This window comes from Nothoprocta perdicaria, unplaced genomic scaffold, assembly GCF_003342845.1.
Source record: "Nothoprocta perdicaria isolate Ctin4 unplaced genomic scaffold, notPer1 scaffold_151, whole genome shotgun sequence".
Classification (NCBI taxonomy): Eukaryota; Metazoa; Chordata; class Aves; order Tinamiformes; family Tinamidae; genus Nothoprocta; species Nothoprocta perdicaria.
This window is the reverse complement of record NW_020454661.1, coordinates 630009-638965: the sequence shown is the minus strand read 5'-3', so window position 1 is coordinate 638965 and position 8957 is coordinate 630009. Positions and strand designations below refer to the sequence as shown.

The following is an 8957-nucleotide window of genomic DNA, read 5'->3' as shown; positions in this document are numbered from 1 at the left end:
TGTTGCAAAATTCCGAAGGAAAATCGATGCCGGCCGTAAATAGTTATGTGTGTGTGTGTTTGTTTTTTAAAAAGAGCTGCCATTTCATAGACCCTCTGAGAGCTACATACAAATGGTAAATGGTTCTTGCAGGGAAAAAAAAGCATAAAAGCATTTTAATTCTAGTGCTTACATTTAAGTTCCTTGTTAAGGGGAAAAAAAAAGCCTAAGCTGTTATTATATTGTTAGTTTATGATAGACTCCAGGGAATGCACTGCAATTAGGAATTTTTTGGTGTCTCTCCAGGACAGAGAACTGCAAAAAACTCTGTAATGGAGCATTTAAATATTAACTTGATAACTCAAAGTTCATGATGAAGCTGTGACATTTATTTGCAGGGGCTAGATTTAGCCCAACACTTTTCTGAACTCCTTACACACAGCCATTTGTGATTCCAGCATAGAGAAGATATATGACAACAGATTAGAGACGATCTGAAACTAAGTAATTAAAAATAATTCCAAGTGTTATGAGCCTGCTGATAATGATATGAAAGCTGACTACTCATGAGTGACAGAACTGGTTCAGACTTCATTATGTGAATGTTGCTTTTCTTTGTTTTGTTTTGTATTTTTTTCTTCTTGTGATTGATAGTATATTTTAAAGAACTGCTTTCTTGTGGTGGTGTGTTTATCTCGCTATTTAAATATTTCGTTATAAGACCTCTTGCAGTAGTTGTCATGATAAAAGGACGGGAAACTGATGATTCTTTAAAATGTCCGGAGATAATTAAGCACCATGTGTCTTTTTTCTTGCAGATCATGGAAGGAGGAGAGCTACCTGGGCTTTTGGTAAATGAAATAGGAGGAATGCATGGGGTACTGCATAGCCACACGGAATTCCTGAAGAGACACTTCTACCTCATCACCATGAAGGAATTGCTTGAAGACAGAAAGTACTTGAGGGATAAAGTCCAAGCAATCTATTTGTGGTGGCACAAACCAGTCGTTGATCGAGAGCTCCTCCAGAGCCTGCCAAACTTGAAAGTGATTGCAAATTCAGGAGTAGGGATGGATCACCTGGATCTGAAACTTATAGCTGGCTTTGGTGTGAAAATGGCTAATGCTCCACATGCTGTCTCCAACAGCACCGCAGATACCGGGATGGCTTTACTGCTGGCATCTGCTAGAAGAATAATAGAAGGTATCATTTCAATTCTTCTATGGATTCTGGAAATGATATAAGATTTTCATACCATAAACTTAACCTTTCTAGAGTGCAATAAAATGTGAATATCTAAATTCCAGAAAAATATGTTGAGATGACACATCAAATAGTTGTTATGCAGACATATTTTATCTGATACATATTTCCACCAAGCATAAAATCATGTGAATTTATTTATACTTGAACAGAATCTAATCAAATTCTGTTCAAGTGCAACTTTGTGCATTAGTGACAGGACATCTGTGCTTTATTGACAGGGTTTGATGCTTTTCTTAGAAGCAGGATTTTTTTTTTTTTAGAATACATATGTCTATAGAATTAATGTTAACAGTTAATGCTAGCTGAACAACACACTGAAGTGTGCTTCTCACATGGAAGATTCCAATTCCATGACGTTTTTCAGCAGTGCATTTGCAGTGACTCTGACATTTGGCTTTGAGATGTTTGTTTCTTGATGTTGTAGTGGTACGGTGCTATTGATCAGGAGGGAGGGACATGACAGAGCGGTCATGGAAAGGTGGTGAAAAAAGAAGTGTGGGAGACAACAGTGGCTCAAAATAAGGACGTTTGCTGAAAGCTGGCCCTGCCAGAGACATGGGCATGTTTTCAGGGACTGAAATGCATTGGTGCAAAACCAAATGATTACAGTGGCATCAGAGACAGGGTGCTGCAGTTTCTCATACTAGCACCTGTTCTCGTTTGCATCACAAATTTTCTTGGTCCTTTCTTCAAACAGACTTTACCTTGGCTTGCCAGGAATGCCTCCTGCTGCAGGAAAGCAAAACAAAACAAGCAAAATAAACCCCTTTCTCTTTCCTTCCTATTAAATTTATCTGCCTTTGATACCTCAGCGGTACCACAAGCTTCTTAGAAACTCAAAGGCAAGAGACTTCTTGGTCTTCCCCCAAACCTGTTTCTACCTCACAAAGATGAGATGGATTAAAAAGGAGATTAATGATTGCCCCATCTATGTGAATGTCTGATAGCTCTGCTTTGGCATGATTAATATCCTGAGGCATTCTTTTTTGTTGTTGTTTTCACAGTATTCTGCTTATGTTTTAGCTGGCAATATCAGGAAGAATATTTTTCTTTAGAGGGCTGAAATATCAGAAACCTCACACTTTGCCAGCAAGCTAGTAAGCACTGTGTCTCTGTGCATGTAAGCTTATTTTCTGCATTGATCAGAAGCACAAAATTGTGCAGGTTTGGCAGATAATCCAGGGAAACTACTGAGTAATGAGTTTTAAAGAAGATGCACTCTTCCAGCCAGTTAGAATGGCAGAGGTGAACAGGAAACCTTGTCTTACTCTAAATAGCAACACGAACACTTGGTATTATTCCCAACAAGGATTTCCAAAACCTGCAGTGTTACTGGTAATAATTATTTGGATTATTGTAGCAGAACAGGTCATCATTTTTACCAGTGCAGAGAGGAAAAAGGTTTGCAGGGAGGATGGTATCAAAAAGCATTTGGTAGCACGGCAGGAATAAACAGAGCATGTCAGCATGTGGCAAAAAAAGATGGTATATTGAAGAGTCATCCAGGATATTGCAAAAATCACTGTTATCTGAAGCAATGTATTGTATCTGTTAAACAAAGGAGTGTATGTGCCTAATATTTGTGTCTAAAAGCCCTAATGTTGCAGCATTTCTCTTGTAGGCTGTCGTGTTGCAGTTGCTCCAAATGTGGAATATTGTGAAGCTGATCTTCTGGGAGTTGAAGTTACCAGAGCTACTCTGGGGATCATTGGAATGGGCAGCATTGGGTATAAGATTGCTCTGAGAGCCAGAGCATTTGAAATGAACATTTTGTACCACAACAGGACACGGAGGTAAAGATATGTCTCCAGCATAATTACAGCAGCGACTCTCTTTCAAATAGTCAGTATTTCTCTTCTCAAGATACTGTGTCAACAGTGTCAACAGAATTCAAGCACAAACTGGGAGAACATGACTAGGACTGAAACAAAAAAAAAAAAAAAAAGAAAAAAAAAAAACCTTACTAAACCCTGATCTGCACTGAGGCAGATTTACCCTTCCCTGACATCAAGAGAAGCTGCAATGGGTACATGTGGCTTGCAGTAAGATGCTCCACATGCAGACTGTAGTAGCAGCATTACTGCTTTAGATGGCCAGGACAGATGGGGCCTGGCATTCTGATTACTTCAGATATTATAAAAACAGCTGAACAAATTCAGGTACAAAGAAGTACCAGAAAACAAACAAACAAAACAAACAACAAGAAAAATATAGTCAAGCTCTTTCAAGTTTTCTTTATATACCAGAATGAAGAACAAATAAAGCACAAATCCCTTTTTTTGTTTTCTGTTGGTTATCACTAACTCCCTCCTTTTAAGTAAGATTGCTGTAAAAGAGTCTGTTGGTTATCACTAACTCCCTCCTTTTAAGTAAGATTGCTGTAAAAGAGTGCTGTGGTGAATAATCAATGCATGCTGTAATGGAAAGGAAAAAACTGTGACCATTTTAAAGTGTGTTTAGACGTTAAATTCATCAGAATATTCAGACTTTCTGTGCTGTAAACCTGGCTATAATCCCATTCTGGTCTTTATTTGCATAAGCCCTTATAGTTGGACTCTGGACCCTGTAAGAAAATAATTAATATATGTTAGCAGGCACATGATCCAAAGTGTCATTGAAGTTCTTAGTGTGACTTCTTACTTTCTTGCTAGTTTAGGGGGAGGAGAAGACATTACAAAAGCTATTCTCTGGGATACAGGAAGAGAAGATTGTACTGATTTATATTCTCGTCTCTTTAGTTCTCAAAGTTTAGGCAGCAAGGTTTGAAAACAATAGGATAAATGACCACAATTTTTTTTCCATGTCGAAAAGTTCAAACTAAAACTCTCTACTTCTGTAGCTTTTTGTGTTGAGCACAACAAGTCCTTGAATAGCCAGGAGCTGCAATAAATTGCTAGGGAAGATGATGACACTGCGAAGCAGACGACATTCCCAAGACTGCCTGCCTGAAATACAGCGTGATCCTTTTTTATTTTTTTTTTTTCCCTGTCAGGAAAGAGCAGGAAGAGCAACTTGTTGGTGCCACCTATTGTGGAAAGCTGGAGAGCTTGCTCCAGCAGTCAGATTTCGTGATGGTGGTGGTGAGCCTGACCCCTCAGACACGCAAGCTGATTGGGAAGAGGGAGATGGAGCTCATGAAGCCCACGGCTACTCTCATTAACATCAGCCGAGGTAACGTCCCAGACAGCTCCGACTGCAAGATGGGAGCCGGCTCCTGTTGTGCTGCAGGAACTGCACAACTGGGGACTGTACAGAGCAGCCGTGGACAAAAACCTCCCCTCTCCTTTTCTCGTCTCTCTTCACTCTCAGATTGTTGCCTGCAAAGGGCACTCAGAGACACTCTTGTTCCCACCTAGGGGCAGTGGTGGACCAAGAGGCGCTGGTGAGTGCTCTCCAGGACGGTGTCATCAGGGCTGCCGCTTTGGATGTCACCTACCCGGAGCCGCTGCCCAGGTTGCCGACTGCGTTGGGTGTCCAGAAGTCCCTGTGTGGCCATGGCCGGAGGGCTGGGAAAGGCCCAGCAGGCAGGAGGGGACCCACGTTTGGGGTCAGGGCCCTGTGCATGAGAATGGGAGGCAGCCCAGGTGCTGCGGGCGGGAACAGGCCCAAAGGAAACAGCAAGGAACAGCAGGAGGGCCACGTAGGCCTAGTGTCCACCTCAGAATCACAATATGAAGCCCAGCAGGGCTTCAGGGAGGCATCTTTGCATCAGAAAGGGGAACACAACTTGGCGTGAATAGGGACAAGCTGCCGGACTGGCCCCTGTTCAGCCCCGCCGCATTGTGCCCGACCTCCCCGCCTGGCCTGGCCTGGCCTGGCCCTCCCTCCAGGCTCCTTTCCCCATTCACAGCTCTTCATGGCTGAAGTGCTGCTGATCTCTCTGGCCAAGAGGCTATTCTAAAATAATAGATAGACAGACAGACAAATAAGTAAAAACCAGCTCACTTTGCAGAACTGTACCTCACTGAGTTAACTGTGCTGTCTGGTTTGGGCTTGTTATGTCAGCAGGCCTGGGACATCGCTGTTCTTTCCTCTGACTCAGGCCAAATTGCTGCCTAAGAGTAGAAAAAAAGAAAAAAAAATGGTCTTCTACAAAAAAAAAGCACTGTATAAACTCTTAGCACGTATTTTCATGTCCAGAATTACTTGAATGCAGTTCATCAGTGCCCATAAGTATGGGATTGGTCTCAATATAAGTGGGACTTATAAAAATCTATATTAAATGAACTACATCTTTAAGCACAGTGCAATAGCCAAAGTAAGACTCTTCATTTGGATGAATGAGTGCAGGTAACTTATATATACCTCTTCTTTCCTTCTTCTTCTAGAGATCATCCATTATTAAAATTAAAGAATGTCATAATAACACCCCACCTTGGCATTAAAACAGAGAAGACGGCTCGCATGATCACAGAGGAAGCAGTTGAAAACATCCTAGCAGCTCTTCATGGTCTCCCTATGCCCAATGAAGTGCTCCCAAACTGAAGTGCGAAAGGATATTGGAGCTCTAAATGCTTCTGTTTTTCCCACTGAGAATGACCTGTTCCAAGCAGGCAGAGAAAGCTTTGACTGAGTCTGAGATTTTATTAAAAAAAAAAATAAAAACCTTATGAAATAGAGGAATATACTACTGTCATAAATGAGGCGAGCCAATTTCTCATCTACATTTTATTAAAGTAAGCTGGATACAAAGGGTGACAGCACTGGGGCGGCCTGAAGGTAATCATTCTCAGGCCCCCACTCAAGTCCCCAAAGTCTCGGTATTTATATTGAGTCCAAGTCCCGCCTTTGGTGTTTTTTCCGAAGGTTCCGTTCAGTCTGCACTGTGTGTTGTTGATGTTGCTCAGTCGGAATGTGCTTGCGCCGGCTGTTGCTAGGTGGTCGTTATCTGCCTTCTGATGGTCGTTTTGGAGGAAGGCRGATAAGYCTTCCTCAGTGCCCTCTGTTTCCCATTGCCCTCAGTGCCYATTGTATGCAAAATAGTTGGCTATCTCTTGGTCTCSCAAACTTGTTSCTATGCAAGCAAAGCCTATTCATGGTTAACATCTTGTGGATCATTAACMGGATGTGGTTACTTTAACAAAATMCTTMGATAGYCTTAGTGAACAAAYGTGTTTATTACAATTCCCTCCTCTTTTATTTTTACCAATTTTGTTCACTAAGGTTTTGTATGTCTAAATAATCAGGAACTCGGTTTTGTAAATTTTCATATCTAGCTCTTACTAACATTAAATGTGCTGCTTCTAACCTATTTTTAACTATTGCTATTAACTTGTTGAATATACAAGGTCCAAAGGTGAGTACTAATACTAATAACATAAGGGGTCTAGGAACTATGAGAACTTGGATACAATAATCAGAGGTTTTGTTGAAGACCTCTAGAGATATGCATGGTACAAGACCCCCCAGGTTACATATCCACTTTGTGTTGTTTACAGGTATTAGCCATTTGCTATTCCGTTTAGTGCTATGCAATTTAGAACATAAAGGCTTAATTTTGTTAGGTACATTTCTTATACAATATCCTTTTCCAGGCACTGAGTCTAAGGTTATTCCAGGCTTATTAGTTTCTTTCCAGCTACATTGTGGAGGGTTAGTCCCATTAGACTTGACAGGGTTTTTTTAAGATATTCCTATTGCTTCATAAAAAGGAGGTCTTATATCAAAGCATAACCAACAATGTTCAGTAAGGTTTGGATATGAGGCATTTAAGATGTGGAACGCAGCGGATGCCGAAGTTAAAAGAGAATCTGTGGGACTTAGGGTTGGAGTCAATATTTGGACGATGTTTTCCCCCTTGAGAAACGTGGCCCACATTATCATTTGCCAACCAGGGTGTGGTCCCAATTTTGTCCGATTGTTTAAGCGTCCCATTTCACCGGACTGCGATTTCCGGTAAGGTGGGTGGCAAAACTTCCTGAGGCCCCTCAGGCCCTTTTCCTCCACTGCTTTCTATCCCTCTGCCTCGCCTGTCGACTCGGTTGCTGCGAGCCACAGGTTATAAGATCTTCGCGGTAGCAAGGATATTCTTCAGGAGGTACTTTAGGAAAGTTGCTCACCTTATTTTCAGTTTTAATGCGGACATTCTCTTGTGATGGAATTGATACCCTTTTTGGCAATCTTGCGAGCTCTTTGCCTTAATTGCTCCTTTCTAGATCCTTTTACAACTCGGTCCCACTTTTTGTTTCTACCCAGCTAATGTCTGGGTACATATATTTCCCTTTTTGTACAGCAAATTGACCACAGTCTTTGTGAATTATGTGTCTCTAGAATTCTTTTCGCTTTCTAATACATTCCCCAGGATAGGTTCCACAAATCTTTGTTCCAGACTCTGAACTAGGGCTATTACATCCTCATTACTTATATTAGACCTGCTTATAAATTGTTTCAAGGCCTTGATGGCTGATCCTGTACTCAATGTATATCGCAACTTTTACACCAATTATTTTCTTCTAATGCACCTTAGAAAATTCAAGGATTTTGTTTACATCCGCAGCACACAATATTTGTCCATGCTCCCATGCACTTAAGATTATTACAGCTAATACAAGGGGAGGTTTAGGTACTGATTTTGGCCAATTACCTAGAGTAAAATATATTTCTACCAATTCATCATAAGAGTTCCATTCAAGTTCCTTTTCTCCAATCAGGGGTTTTAGTGGCTCTAATATTCCTTTTGTCAACCATTTTAACCTGAGTACCGTTACATCGGTGTTTACCCAATCCCAATCAGTTGTTTATCTCTTCCTAAGTTTGATCTTCAAGTCTCCAGGATTATTTATGATCTTCCACCGATCTGGTCGATGGTTGATAGGGTCTGACTGGTCATTAGGAGGATTCACCGGTCCTTTGACTCGAGACTCGTGTGTCCACCCCTTCTCTGCTGTTTGTATTGCCGTCTCTGTAGTAAGTAAAAKGACATAAGGTCCCTCCCATCGAGGGGTTAGAGTAGACTCCTTCCATGATTTTATCATTATCCAGTCACCAGGCTTTAATTTATGCATCATTATATCCTGGGGAGGCCTTTGTACTATTAACCCCTTTCTATGTAACTCATTCATAGAATCATAGAATCATAGAATGCCGAAGGTTGGAAGGGACCTCAGAGGTCATCGAGTCCAACCCCCCTGCTCACGCAGGGTCACCTAGAGCACGTGGCACAGGGCTGCATCCAAGCGGGTTTTAAAGATCTCCAAAGAAGGAGACTCCACAACCTCTCTGGGCAGCCTGTTCCAGTGCTTTGTCACCCTCCCAGTGAAGAAATGCTTCCTTAAGTTCCTGTGGAACTTCCRATGCTTCAGTTTTAAGCCATTTCCTTCGTTTTATCAGTTGTGCAAGGTAGTTGTTTATTTGATCATCCTCTRTATGAGGATGGTCACTAGGAATTTCTATGTCATAAGGCATCCCATATAGCATTTCAAAAGGAGATACTCCTACATCTGTTCTGGGTTGTATTCGAATGTTTAGTAATGCTATGGGCAGGCATTTGATCCATGACATTTTGGTTTCTAACATTAGTTTAGTCAGTTGCCTTTTAATTTCTCCATTCATTCTTTCAACTTTTCCAGAACTTTGGGGATGCCACGGGRTGTGATGTTGCCATCTTACCCCTAATGCTTCAGTAATTTGCCTTAAAATTTTTCCAACAAAGTGTGGTCCCCTATCGGAATCTATTATCTCGGCTATTCCATAACGGGGAATTATTTCCTCTA

General features: G+C 41.4%; 1 protein-coding gene across 1 annotated transcript; it reads left to right on the top strand.

The window, feature by feature from the left end:
• Positions 1-222: 222 nt before the first annotated feature.
• LOC112943673 (probable 2-ketogluconate reductase) lies at positions 223-5866 on the top strand. Its single transcript, XM_026034909.1, has 6 exons — positions 223-483; positions 798-1182; positions 2867-3038; positions 4238-4416; positions 4602-4698; positions 5574-5866. Exons 2-6 carry the CDS (start codon positions 801-803, stop codon positions 5728-5730), a joined length of 987 nt encoding a protein of 328 aa, XP_025890694.1. The 5' UTR covers positions 223-483; positions 798-800; the 3' UTR covers positions 5731-5866.
• Positions 5867-8957: the final 3091 nt, after the last annotated feature.